The sequence below is a fragment of the Protopterus annectens genome, chromosome 3.part0 (assembly GCF_019279795.1).
Source record: "Protopterus annectens isolate FY-2018-M chromosome 3.part0, PAN1.0, whole genome shotgun sequence".
Taxonomy (NCBI): domain Eukaryota; kingdom Metazoa; phylum Chordata; order Ceratodontiformes; family Protopteridae; genus Protopterus; species Protopterus annectens.
Genome location: NC_056731.1, coordinates 1803661901 through 1803677455, shown reverse-complemented (window position 1 = coordinate 1803677455; position 15555 = coordinate 1803661901). Strand labels below are relative to the sequence as shown.

Below are 15555 nucleotides of genomic sequence, written 5' to 3'. Positions count from 1 at the left end.
ATCAAACTTCAGGCCTATAGCAATACTGTCTCAACTGTCAAGAATTGTATAGAAGTGTTTGCAATTTCAGTGCCTCAGCTTTCTCACTGACAAATGTCTACTTTCCCCTGTACAGCACAGTTTCTATCCTTTATATAGTGTATGTATAGATCTCCTTAGTTTATAACATCTGTTAATCAATATATATAATCTGGGAACTGCAACTATCAGTCAAATAGACAACAGGCAGTAAAATGATAAAACAATACCTTCTTTCTCCCTCCCATTACAGTGGGTGTCATTCAAGGATCCATTTTAGGTCCCCTATTGTTCAATATATTCATTAATGAGCTCCAGCTAGCTTCTAAATAAGTCACTGTCATACAGTATGCAGATGATTCAACAATCATCTGTTTTGTTAAAAGCATGTATAAATTAAAACAACTTATCAACTTATCTAAGAGTCTTGCTCAGAAATAAAGGCCAGGCTGTCTGATACACAGCTGTGTCTTTACCTAAAAAAAAAAAAACTAAAGTGATCCTATTTACCCACGCCATTCAACTGGCTAAAAAAATAATTTCAAAATCACTTTTTCTAACAACACCAACATAGTACTAGTAAGTCAAACTAATCTTCTAGGAGTATCTATTCATGAAAGCTTAAAATCTGATCATCACATAAAACAAAGAAAACCACCAAAAGCTAGGTACACTCTATAAAGTCAAACATTACCTGACAGATAATGCCGATAATACCATAAAAAGTATTTCTCAATCCCTCCTTGTCTCTGCACTGCTTTACTCTGTTTCCATATTGATTAACCTAAAATCCACTCAACTCTCACTCTTGCAGTGCTATAATAAGGTGACAAGATCTGCCAGTGATCATCACTGCAGGACACATCATTGTCTGGCCTTAAACATACTTCAGTGGTTAGAGCTAAGGCATTACCTTATAATTTCTCAACTAGTCACTTTCCATAATCTCATATATTATCCAGACAAATGTTCTAGTTTAAAAAACTGAGACAACTGAGATCCACTGACAAAATATTATTAACTGTTACAAAAGCTAATAGCTCAGTTGGTGATATTCTGTTTGAATGTATATTTGCTGATTAGTTGGTACATCTGTTTAATGTGTTCTTTATCTTTTTTCTGAAGTTCTTTTTTCACCTGGAAAAGGTTTCATAGTTCATTATCTGATACTGGTATTAATTAATGATGCCTGGTTTAAATTGTGTATATTTGTTAATTATCTGTATTCCTCTATTTATTAAGATCTTTGTGTAATACTGTAACTTTTCTGGGGCTTTTCTCCCACAACCCCACTGAAAAGGGGATGCTTTCTGCCCAGATGACTATTCTAGTAAACAAATGCAATAAATAAATAAATATGTGAGGAAGAGTTAAAGCATCTACTGTTTCAGGTAAAAATAGAAAGCAGAAATTGTGCTGTGTTCCTCAACGTAAAACTGTCATTTAGCCTTATCAGTTCTTTGTAGATATAAGGGGAAGGAGTGGAGGCAGTGAAAGATTTTATTTTTATGAGATAAAAGATCTCTGCAAATGGTGAATGCAGCCATGAAAATTACATAGGCTTCTTCTTGAAAGGAAAACTAAAGCAAATGTGGCTAGGATTTTACAGAGCAAATAAATCACATTGTTTTCATAGGTCCATTTAGCCAATACTAAGGTTTTCCCACTGTTAACATATGGCTGTGAGAGTTATATTGTATGTAAGGCTATGCACGAATAAATTAATTCTCTTAAATGGTCATTTAGGAGAAAACTTTTGGAAATTCAGTGGACTACCAGAAAATAAAATGAGTAAACTCTTCACAAAATAAATCCAAGATGTTCAGTGTAAGACTTGATAGGAAAACTGTATCTCATATACTTTGGTCACACAAAGTAGAGACATGATTCAATAGAAAATGCAATGACACTGGGAAAGATTAAGATAAATGAAAATGGGGGTGGCAGAAGCTAAGCTAGATAAATTGCATTACTAAAGTAATGAATATGAATGCTAATAATTAATGAAATAGTGCTTAACAGACAGGCTTGTGTGCTAAAGTCCTTGAAATCACAAAATGTTGGATTTGACTAATTGAATGAGCAGCAGCAAGATCCATGTGTATGTGCGTGTGTGTTTTGTGTGTGTATGTGTGAGTGTGTGTGTGTGTGTGTCTGTGTGTGTGTGTGTGTGTGTGTGTGTGTGTGTGTGTGTGTGTGTGTGTGTGTGTGTGTGTGTGTGTGTGTGCATGTATGTGTGTGTGTGTGTGTGTGTGTGTGTGTGTGTGTGTGTGTGTGTGTGTGTGTGTGTGTGTGTGTGTGTGTGTGTGCATATGTGTGTGAGTGTGTGTGTGTGTGTGTGTGTGTGTGTGTGTGTGTGTGTGTGTGTGTAAGACAGCGAGAGAAAGAGCAAATTGAGAAGTTTTAACAGCCCAGACTACATGGAGATATTGTAGTCTATGCTACAAAGGGAGGTGAAGCAGTAGTTCTCTAGAATTTTGGGATTTTTGTCTGGTACAAGGACTAGAAAATGGGTATCTCTTTGTGCGCTAATCTTTGTATAAATCCAAAGGACAAACCATCACAGTAAAGTGATGATTGGAGGGAAATTATGGAAATATTCACAACATATAGCTATAACATAAGTTATTAATGTTTGCAGTATTCCACTATTAAAATCTGATATTTCTAAAAGAATAGACTGCATATTAGAAAGCAAGACAACATTAATCAGCAGACAAAATTGATTTGAAAGGCATGCAGACTGAATACATCTTTAAGGAACACAGTTACTGGAAATTAAAAATGGAGAATGATGTTGTCATCCTGGGGGCAAAGCAAGGAAGGGAGTTAAATAAATATAGGAAATGCGCTTGGGAAAGATAATGACTTATTACCACAGACTGCAGCAGACAAAATATTTTAGAATAGATGAACTAATGTCTGTCCTTCAAGCTTCTTATTTAATAGAACTTCTTTCATCCAATAAGTACATGTTCCTTGTTTATTTCATTTTATTTTTCAGAGAATTGTTTCTCCAACTAGTGTTTTACTGTTGCTTAGCTACTGCTGCATTGTGCACTCTTGAATTTTTCAGAAAACTGTTTATACTTAACAAAACAGAAGGATTCATATTATGATTAATGTTATACATATACATTATTCTTTTATGTGTTATGTTTTGCTAAAAATGCATTTACTTCAATAAACACATATTACTGTTATATCTTGATTACACCACTAATGCTAACGAAACATATAATATTAGAAATTAGCCTTGAAATGCCTTACATTTTTAACACAAAGATACATATTTTGTAAAATACTAACACTTAACTTTCAATCTGCCATAACTGATCAGTTCTGTCTAATTATACAAAATGTTAATAGGATTTCGGAGTTATAAAAATGAAAAAATAGCTCAGTTTAAATGGCTTTTTATTATTACTCCATTCTTAAAAAATTATTGCATCAAGTTTCCAGTATTATTTTCTGGCAAAAAAGTAAAAGTTTTAATTTCATTTATTTCCACACTACTCCTGGTTATGCTCCCAAGTTTATAATCGACTCCACGCTTTGTTGCCTGTGGTTCTGCTTCCAAAGAAGCAGTAATTGGCAGATGACTCGCCATATTTTCTGACCAGATGATACATTAAGTAACAATATTACCACAGTGATGTATTTGCTGAATAGAGAAAAAGACTTACCTTTCAAGAAAATGCTTTAAATTGTAACTAATGAAAAGCCATTTATATGAAATAGCTAGATATATTATTTATTTATTTTGTTTTATTTTATTTTATTTTATTTTACATTTGTTAACCGGGGGTGTCTGACTGAGCCGAAAAGAAAAAATTGTATTTATTTTAGAAATGTTTAGTTGAAAGAATTAAGACATTGCTTCACACTAAATACAATTATCAAAAAATGTTCTCAGGTTGAAATCATTGTGGTTGTTTACTGTGTAGTTTTTATAAAGCAGTATGTTGCAATATGGAAATAATTTCATGCTAGTTTAAATTATATTACCAAGCCATGTGGAGATGATGTAATTGTTTTCTACCATCTCTCAGTGGGTGTTACATTTATACCCTCAATATTTATTTCTCTTGGCAGTTTAGTGATATCTCTCTTCAAATACCCCTCAGTCTTAAACTTAGAAACCAGTAACAGATCTACAAAGAATGTAAAAACAGATTTTTTTCAACTTATGTTTTTCTTTTTTTTTTTTCAGTTAAACATAAATACAAATGGGTTGGGTTTGGTATAATGGTTAAGGTGTTTTTCTTGCAGTCACAAAGTACAAAGCTTGCTTCTTACCTTTGAAAGGGAAATTGTATATATTTAAAATGTCTGACAGGGGCAGTGAACCTAGTACTTGGCTATGAAGCTATGAAAGAAAGAGACAAATCATAGACCAAGCTATTGTTACGGTGCTATAAATTGCAGTTATGGAGGAATGTAAATATGTAATAGATAAATGAATGCATTACAAAAGACATCGGGACAAGGAGTTAATATAATTCATGGAGATGATTATCCCAAATGGTGTCGTTTTCTAACATGAAAATGCTACCCCTTCTAGTTTGCCACCTTTATACTTGCTATCCCCTCAGCCCTGCAGATTAGAGAAACATATGTCATTTCCCATTGCTCACTGATAAAGAGTAACATTTAAGTTTTTGACTTCATTCATCAAGCTTGGGGATAACAAACTGTTTCCAAATTTTTAATAGTAGGGTAGGTTCATGCAATGTGGTTAAGTGCACTGCATCTTTAATGTCCTTGATAATTCCAGGATGAACATTTTCTAAGAGAGAGACAATTCTCTTGTAAGTGAAATAGTCATTCCTAATGAGATTCCACAAGAGAATGAAATACTTCCAACATATGTTGACTTTCTTACAAGACCAAAGCATATGTTCCAGGTCTCCAATCATAACCGGGATGATATGTGTTCAAGACGTGGATGTCAAGGGATTTACCTTGAGAGTGAAGCTCAAGATCTGAATCTTGACATCCATGTTTTGAATGCATAAATTTCTGGGTTATGATGTTAAAGACCCAATCATAATTCTTTATAGTGCATAGGGTTTTGTCTGTTGCTATGTACTATAAAAGTCTGAGGAAAAACAGCATCACAGCGGGAAGTGTTTTATAGCTCAGAAAGCCATAACTCACTAACCACTGACATCTGTAGAGTAGCCATTGAAGATGACCATCAGGAAACTGGTATGTACTTTACTCAGACTTATAAACAAGACAAAAAGAAAAAAGATTTTAAAAGTCTGACTGAAGCATTTAGGCTGGTGAAATGGCTTCTGCTGCTCTTATGCTGTGGCCAGTGAGAATTGCTAAGCACAAAACAAATGCTTAACAGCACTGTGTGTATGCTTAACACTGGTCTATGGTTAATCGTCAAACAGCACATCCATCGAATGGCTGTTTGATGATAGTTGGAAGGAAGTGTTACCAAATATTTACTTCTGGTATTGTAGCTATAGGGAAACCTGCCCCTTTCCCCACTTTAGTGTGATCTCAGATTTGGTATATATAACTAGCGGGAGATGTGGGGGGCACAGCCTCTCCCACAAGAGGACCTTTAGTACAACACCAGATACTCATTATGTGGGGCTGTGCCCCACATCCCCTGCTAATTATATATACCAACTCCGAGGTCACACTACAATGGGGAAAGCCAGATTGCCCTTTAGCTAGATTACCGGTAACTAAGTATTTGGTAATGCTTCCTTTATGTTGGCCAAATATCATCATTTAATGAAAATCATTATGATGATATGGCCATTCGGTTAACAAAGGTTTCAACAGTTAGTATTCAACAAACAGCCATTTGATGAACATGCTGTGAGATGATTAACCATAGACCCGCTTAACATGTTAATCACTTTTCTGATGGCAGAAAGACACTTAACAAGTCTGTCTTTTCACCAGTTATAGAGCATAATCTCAGTGTTCCATGCACCACACCTGTATTATACAATATTTTAGTATCACAGATATTAAATTATGTTTAGGACTTGCAGTGAATGACTACAGACATTTGGTTAAGTTGTAAAATACCTCATTTAGGCCAGTATTAGACCAGACATTGAATTAATCCAGAACAAGTACAAATATGACTCTGTCATTGTCCATGTTGGTGTGAATGAACTGTGCCGTACCTCTCTAGACTACATGAAAAGAGACATGGAGAAGCTCTCTGATCACGTAGCCTAAGCTGGTATGACCCTGACCCTGAGTAACATCCTGCCCTCACCAAGAATGATACCATGGTATAAAGAAAAAATTATCAATTTTAACAATTGGCTAAGCTTCTGGTGTCATTCAAAGGGGATCCAGTGTCTGTCAGCCTGGGATGACATGCTCGACAAGCCACACTGCTTCGCTAGAGACAGCTTGCACCTGTCACCCTTAGGCTTTCAAATACTAGCCAAGGCTCTTGCCACCCCCATAGTGCCTTTTTTAGGCAAGGCTCAAAAGACAAACCCACCACCGTAAATAGCACAAGTAACAAAAAACTGAGGGTAATGCTACTCAATGCCAGAAGTCTAAACCTCAAAATGCATGCACTCAAGGCACTCCTCAGTATAGAAAAAATTGATATATGTGCAGTAACAGAAACTTGGTTTAAGGCTCCGGAGAGCACCCCAGCACTATCAGGCTACAACTCATAAAATACATTTCGGCCACAAAACCCGGACTGAAATACAAAAGGCGGGGGAGTATCCATATTTATCAAGGATACCCACACCTCCGGGTTAGTGGTACAGCACGATACTTCAGAGATCATCCAATTGTAACTAACAATGGGAAAAACTGCTATTCAAATTATAGCTTGCTACAGATCACCCACCATGTCCCAGGACCCCCACTCCACATTCCTGGAAACACTGAGAAACATAAAGGTCCTACCAAACACCCTGATATTGAGTGATTTCAATTACCCAAACATTAACTGGGAGAACTACTGAAGTACAAACTCCCTTGCTCAACATTTCCTAGAATTTATAAACTCAAATGCCTTGGATCAACTGGTCAACACCCCCACCAGAGGTGACTACATATTGGACCTGGTCATCACCAACATGGGCGACCAGTGTTCCATACCAGAGGTAAAAACATCGCTGGTTAGATGTGACCATAAACTAATCACTCTGGATATCCACATTCTGCCACCCCCGCCGGTCAAAGAAATTACCATGAAAAACTTTGAAAAAGCAAACTTCACATTACTTAAGACCAAGGTGGGAAGAAAGCTGCAAAATCCTTTACTAATGCACTCTACGGGCACCTACAAGAATCCATGGATCGTGCTATCCCAAACAAAACCAAGACTCACTCCTCCAAGAAAAGGAAACCAGTCTGATGGACCCCAGCCATAAGCAAGCTATACAATAGAAGGAAGAAACTAGTACAGAAAAGAGTAAAATCCCAAGAAGGGAAGACATCCCTGATCAGTATCAACAAGAAACTACGTTCCCTCATAAGATTATCCAAGGCTATCTTTGAAAGAAAAATTGCCATGGACTCCAAAGATAACCACAAGGCATTCTTTAGCTATGTCAAGAATCTAATTGGCAATTCTCAGATCTGCTTGGAGTTAGTGCAGAATGGCACAAAATACACTGAACTGACTGATATAGCCAACATCCCGGCAGACAGGTTCAGTGCAAACGTCACCCCCCCCTCTCACCCCGAAAAGGGCCCATGACTATACCAGAAGAATGTAGTGCCCCTAAAATCACAGACACTCAGGTTAAAACAGCCCTATCCAAAGCCAAAAACATAGCATCAATGGGACCGGACGGTGTCCCAGGCTGCGTCCTACATGAGCTCAAAGATGAACTAATCCCTCACCTAAATACACTGTTAAAACTCAGCCTCTCCACAGGCTACATGCCCACAGAGTGGCGCACAGCAGTGGTTATTCCACTCCACAAAGGTGGAGCCACAGTGGACCCCGGGAACTATCACCCTATAAGCCTAACTAGCTTGGTCTGCAAAGCTATGGAGTGCATCATCATGGATCTCATTAACAGAGACATTGGAAAACTCCAAACACTGGACCCTATCCAGTTCGGCTTTGTTAAGGGCAGAGCATGCCTCCTAAAACTGGTGGACTTCTTTGAGACAGTTACCAAGGCTAAAGATGAGGGAAAGATGGTCCACACAGCTGACCTAGGCCTTGTAAAGGCCTTTGACACCATTCCACACTCAGGTATTATAGACAAGCTCACCAGCTTGAACATAAACCCCTACATCACAAGATGGATTGCCAACTAGCTCACGGACAGAACCCACATGGTAAGAGTTGCAGGAGCTAGGTCTGACTCTAAACTGGTTACAAGTGGAGTTCCCTAGGGCTCAGTCCTAGGACCCCTCCTGTTTGGCATACACTTCTCAGAGGTACAGGCAAGCACAGGAGGACTATGGCTGACGAAGTTTGCAGATGACTGCAAACTATGGGCTATAATTAACTCTCTGGCTGACACAGACATCCTCCAAAAGGGTCTCACTGAGACAGATACCTGGTGTCAAAACTACAGCCTCAAGCTAAATGCCAAAAAGTGCATAGTCATCCCCTTTGGAAAAAACAAAGTACCCACAGAATACAACATAGGTAGTAGCCCCCTAAATATAGAAGACATAATAAGGGATCTGGGGACCCAAGTAGATAGTAACCTCTCCTTTGATAATCACATTGCCAAAGTGGTTAGAAGATCTTTCTATGTGACCCACCTAATCACAAAATGGTTTGCATCCAGATCGAAAGAGGTCATTGGGCCCCTCTATGCATCACTCATCGGACCCATCATAGTGTACAATGCCCCCATTTGGGATGTACCTTACAAGACACCTGCAACAACTGGAAAAACCACAGAAGTACCTCACCAAGAGGATCACTGGCCTCAAGCAGATGCCCTATGCAGCTCGACTGAAAAAACTCCGGTTGTACTCGGTTGCATACTGCCTACTCAGAGGTGATCTCTGCCTGACAAACAAGGCCGTGTCCAACCCAGAATTGATGGACATGCTCCACCTAAAGAAAACTATATCCGCTCAAGCCACATGCTCCAGGGATCTAAACCTCACCACAACAATAAATAGGATGTACTGAAGGGATAGATTCCTGTCTCAGAGACTTCCCATGCTCTGGAACAAGATTCCAATCTACATTAGGCAGAGATCCTCGCTAACCCTCTTCAAGAGAAACCTTGATGAGTGGATGGAAAACAGAAAGTTTACCCCAGGGATCCCTTCAATGGCTCTACTGGACAGAGGCACAGGGAACTAATCTAAGGGCTTATAAATGCCTTCGAGCAGATAGCCAAGTACCTACCTATGAACCTATGAACCTATTTGAGGATATGTTCAGTGGCAAATTATATCAAATATTTCATGAATTAAATCCAAGATAAATTTCACTTTCACTTTCCACAGTTCAATCAAACATCTTGCTTAACAATTTACCTACTGAAATAGCAAACAAAATATGCTGCCTTAGCAGATAAAGATGAAATAGCCCCCCTCCCCTAAACAGTGCCTGAATTTCAGTTGATTTAGATCTGCTAGTTTATCATCACTGATTAGATGGAATAGTCTGTATTACTGTAAATTCTGAATAAGTGTGTCTAACTTTTGAATGAAACTGATTGAAAAATTTGGACTGTTAAAAGTAAGCTGTCTTGGATCATTCTTCACTGCAAAGCCTAGAAGACTACAAAGATGAACCAATCCTTTGATTTAGATTCTGGCTGGGAAATACCTTAAGTTGCCTAGTATTCAATTACGTGCATTATAGGTAGCACTAGCAATGATTCTGTGTTAAATTAAAGCTAGTGTTTTAATTTTTGAGTAAATGGAAGCATATCTATCAGCTACAAAATGCACATGGGCCGCATATTTGACTGTAACCGACAGGGTCACTACGCCATGACAGAAGTAAAAGACTTCAGTGTTAGGAACTCAGACATTGCCTTTAGAATGTGAGTGACATAATTCAGTATAAGCAATACCTTTACAGCTATTTTTCCTGAGGAACCATTGAACCAAATTAAACATGTAAGAAAGAGAATGGGAAGCATTTCCAGCGTGTTGAGTCGCCATGATACATGTTGGTTATGAGCAAAGACACAATCAAAATCCTTTTGTATTTTGTATCCTAAGAGGTGTATTTATATCATTTTTTTTAAACTATTCAAATTTACATATATTTTGTTATTTATGTTATTTTAACACAAGATGGTGCTATTTCACAACTTTTTAGCCTAGTTAGTTTTGTAAGGGTCAGTTTTATAGTCAAGTATCATACATTCTGTACGTTTTTAATTTGTTATTTAACAACCAATATGAAGTTTCATATGTAAAAGAATTTAGCCTCTCTCACTTTATACTGTTAAGCTGTTTGTTTAATTAATTATTAACACTGTCAAGCTATTTAACTAACAAAACTCGTTTAATTTATTCTGTGATGCCATTGGATATTTTAAAAAATCTACATATATATAAGAAGGGCTTGTTTTAAGTCATTTTATTCTGAAGAAGTTAATTGACGAAAACGTAAGGAGTATTCGTTGTAGTGTTTTTTATGTGAGGTGCTTATTTTTGGTTTTCCTTGCTTGGTGTGTATTAAAGACATGGCTACAACTGCTGGACTCACTGTGCCTGGATTATTTTATTAGTTTGGTGTTTTGGCACGGGGACCACTTTCTGTGTTTATTTATATGAATATGTATAAGTATATACAGTTCTCATAGCTCTGAATTCTTGCAGGAATTAAATGAATTTATACTTTAGAAGGGAAAACATTGCAGCATATGGTGTATCTAGGCAAGCAGATGACATTTTGAGAGTATAGCTACAGTTTAGAGTCTGGTAGAGGAGATAAGAAGTTAAAAAAGGCTCAAGTGAAGTAACAAAAGGGAAAGAGGAAGAGGTTGAGAAAGAAAGACAGAGGAAAGTGTAGGGTATTGTAGAGTCAGCCTGGTGGTCAACATGAGCATGACCAGGATTTATTCAGATGTAGTTGGAACAGACTTTTAAAGCGTGGCAGTTTGTCAGTGAGTTTGATGTGCTCTGGGAAGGTGTTCCATGTTTTTGAGAAGTAGCTGGAATAACGTGAGTCTCCAGCTTAGGCATTAGACTTAGTTATTTTTAATAAAAGCAGTAAGATTTTTTTTTAGTATGAGGCATTCATCTAGGTAGTTAATAAATTTATAATCAGATACTAATTGTGACTGTTTTAGGCATTGTTTGAACCAGTTAAGTTGTCACAGTGCTCAACTGTGGTGGACTCCGTGTCTTGAGTTAGTGGCAAATTTAGCAATTTTATTATATTAAGAGGCCAGTTTGGATTTAATAGTGGTATTGTAGCGACCGACTCTACAGATCTTCGCAGAATTCCAGATTTTTGCCTCATGTTTTTGGTCCGTTTCTCATAAAATTTGTGGTTTTCTGGGAAATCACTGCAGACTGGTCACTAAATAATGGCACACATTTGAATTTCAGACTTTGTATCCTTCAGAGCATGCATGCTAATATAAATCATGTTATTCTAACAATGTTCTATGTTTATAACTGCAATATTTATAATCTGTCCCTATTTTTGGACCTTACTCCCACCATTATTTGAGGCTTTGTCCCGAATTTTTGTGCTAAGAGGTTGAGAGGTATGAGTGGTATTTAGGTTAGCTAGAGTAGGTGATGGATAAAGGAGGTCTGGGAGTAAGTAGGCTGAGGCTAATGTTTGCTGTGCTGTGTCTTTAAGGTATTGTTTAGCTCTATAGAAGGAGCCCAGTTTATGACTGGTCTTTTTAATGATTTGTAAGATATGGTAGTTAAATTTGAGATTTTTATCAATGACAAGTCCTAGTAATTCATTGCGTGTAACTAATTCTATTTTTAGTTTTATTTGCTGATGTAAAAAAGTAAAGCCTGTAAAACCTGAGATTTCCATTGAAGTTGCATTGTGCTGCTGAGGCTGTACTCTATGAAAAAATAAAACAGTACACAGCTGCAGAACAAACAGGGTCTGACTATGGCAGCTGCTGCCTTCATCAGATACAAGGAAGGAGTGATGCTAATTTCTAAAGATTCTAAAGATAGCACTCTTCTCAAATGGTCAGCTCAAAATAAAAATAATTCTGCCTAACTGCTTTCTTTTTTTTGTAGCAAAGCTATCTCAGCTATACAGTCATATCCTTCTACTGCCTAGAACAAAAGCTTCTGTTCTGCTGATTTATGTCCTTTAACCTGCAGGATTTTTTTTTTAACTGCTAGAACTATAGTCTTTTGATCCCCTGGTAGCAGTGAGCTGTTTTACACCAGTATAACTGGGAAAACATCTTGAGAATATTTAAAATGGATTGCCAGTGTGGGTCAGGATCTTGCACTAGGCTGGTGTCAAAAAGATTTAAATGACTTGAAAAGGGGGATTTGACAGGGGTATGTTGAATGTTGTGATTTAGTCCAGGAAATCCAGTAAAATCCAACATTTAGAGCAAATGTATATTGATTCCCTAACATCTGCTTTCAAATTTAGCATGATAAAAGGCAAAACATAGACAGGCCTTATTTTCTGCAGGATGTTTTCAAGTAATGAAAGAAGCTAGGTCAAATCAGCAAGTAAAGAAGAGGCTATAACCGTAAAACGTAGGCAATGTACTTCAAATTCATGTGTGGGGGGACTTGTCATCTGCCTATTGCTCCATAAGTAAAGGATTCTAAATCAGAACACATTTGCAAACTAAACAGAGACAGAATCATTTTTAATATTTGAAGGATCAGAGTCCTATGAGAAGCCTGCTTACATCAGTGTGGATCAGGTCAAAATAAACATTATAACTTTAAAGTTTTGACTATTTTGATCAGTAGGACTTAATTATGCAGCCTGGTTTTGAAATTACCCAAATGATTTTTTTTCCCTTCCTTGTCTGTGGCTTTGATAGCTGTTTTTATTTATTTATTTGTTTGTTTGTTCGTTTGTTTATCTTAGTACATAGTCCACTTAGATGAAGAAGTTGAATTTTGAACAACAGCCTTCAGTGCACTTTTTCAGGTTTGCAGAACTGAGAGAACAAGACGTTGATATGTGAAACAGATCCTCAGAATCTGTATATGCATCTCCGTGTGTGTATCTGTGTGTGTATGAATACAGCCATAGGCATGCTTCTTTTTCTTTGTGTCTGTCTTTGTATGATAGATGCAATCAGCTTGTTATCTAATATCCAGACTATCCATTGACTTTAAATGGTACTTTAGTACCATAATTACATCTGCATATTTGACACACTGCTCCATCCTTTCTCATGGGTTTACTTAATTTCCAAACATATAGTATAACTTCCAGGGTCTTCTTATGACCAGAATGATAGACTTCATACAACAGACGTCTTCCTCAGATAGGGAATATTGTATTTTAGTGATGTCTGGCTTAATTGGATTTATCATGGCTGTGTAGAAGAAATGTAGGTAGGAGCTATATTGTACTGCAATAACACTTTTTGATAGTGTAAGTTTTTGGACCCTGATGTACATCTTAGCATCTATGATGTTGGTGCGATATATAACTGAGTTTCCTGTTATTTTATATTTGATTGCATTACTTTATTACCTTGTTTTTTTGTAAGATTAATTTTCTATAGAAACAACTGACAACACTTATTCTATAATCCCGTATACGTAACTAAAACACGTGCTTTTGCTAATTGAGCATATTTTATGAAATGATGTTTCTTGAAAAGAGTTGAAATGACAATAACTATGGTTCCTTTTCAGGTGAGCGGTTGAGTGAAGAAGAAGTTGAGAAACTCATGGCTGGTCATGAAGATGCAAATGGATGCATCAATTATGAAGGTATGAGTCAAACAGGATGGTATCTCTTTTACTGGTGCCATATTAGAACACATTAAAATTTGCATTTAAAGATGTATTTTTGTTTGATCAGGATGTCACTTTTCATGGTTATTCAAAAATTTGTTGATATCTGTCTGTTAAGAAGTGATTAACACATTATTTGCTTTCCATTTCTATTGGTATGCCAGAAGGCCAATGGTGGTGATCCTTTTTTATGTCAGGTTAGGGGACTGATTATTAAATCTGGCTGAAGTTATCTGATACGTAGAGAAGAGTTTACAATTTTGGACCTAAAAACTAGTCAAAAGTAGATGTGCTGATTTCATTTGTATGATGCAATATTCCAGATTTCCACTTAGGAATCTGTATTTGCATGGTTTTCTTTGTAAACACAAAATTGAGAAAGTTGAAGCCACTATGTTTTAGGTTGATGGTGCATTTGTTAGGTATATACTAATTCATCAGGGTTTACTTTGTAGCATACCTCCTAGCCACTGTGAATGCATACCTTTTTCCACGTTGTCTCAGAAATTACTTTCATTCTGTGCACTAGTCTGTCCCTGAATAGACCCAGCACTTTTGCAAAAATTGAGTTAACTCCAAATTATACTCCCATTCTGAAACAGGCTGGGGCAGCATCATTATCTATTTATTACAAGTGATGAACAGCCTAGTGCACTGCATACATACTGCTTTAATTTAATTTAACCTATATTTAGAATCTTAGTTTTTTTTTTTTACCTTTTCAGCATTGGCAGCTTATAGTAGCCTATTTCAGCAATTATTTTCCACTTTGTTGCAATACAGTTACGATACTAAACAGATAATGCAAACAATCCGTGCTTAATAGCAACATCTTTAGCACTGAAACCTTAGTATAAACGTAAGCTGGACAATTTTCTCAGAGAATTACAGCTGAGCATGCTGTGTGTTATTATATTTTTAAAATAACATAAATATGAAGTTACATGTGGCTATTGTCAACATATCAGTGTGTTGTAGCCTGATTTGGTGTGCATATGCTGTTCTTCACTTTAACACTGCAAGGAAAGAAAAGGTTAGTTTTATGGTTTTTCATGTTTCCCTCATCTTTGAGTTTGTGTAAGGTTTGTGCAGCCTATCAGGTAGCATGTATACACACCAGGGATGTGAGGTATGAAAATTAGTATTTTGTACTGTTTCATACAAAGATGTTACAGTACTGAGACTGTATTAGGATTTGATGATTTTACTATGATATTTTGTCTTGATAAATGAAGACATTTGTATCATTCCATCGCACATATTATATATCCAATTCAGTGGCCAGCACCTAGTACACTCATCTTTAATGCTGGAACATCAGAGGAGTATGTGTTTCACTCCCACTCCAGCTATCTGGATTCCTTTCCAATACTGACTCTGCAGTGTATACTGGTGGTGGTGAGGTAGCAATCCTGAGTGTACCATACATCATATGAGATGTTTGTAGGTTCATAGATAAGTACTAGGAAATTAGTATGCAGGCTGTTACAATCCTAGAAAAATATTTAGTCATTCTCTCTAGCCTCAAGGAGGACAACACAAGCCAGACCAGGGAGAATTTGATGCTGCCCACCAAATTTTCTAGATTTACCATGAAAGTGACAAAAGTGCTATTCTGTTTTACATGCAGTGGACGTTTTTTCCAGAGGTAGGATATGT

General features: G+C 36.9%; 1 protein-coding gene across 1 annotated transcript in view; it reads left to right on the top strand.

Moving 5' to 3' along the window:
• The window catches only part of MYL3 (myosin light chain 3), a 359242-nt gene that overhangs the window by 273005 nt on the left and 70682 nt on the right, over nucleotides 1-15555 (top strand). Inside the window, exon 5 of the mRNA XM_044065849.1 lies at nucleotides 13795-13872. Coding sequence (XP_043921784.1) covers nucleotides 13795-13872 — 78 coding nt within the window. The remainder of the gene's footprint in view (nucleotides 1-13794; nucleotides 13873-15555) is intronic.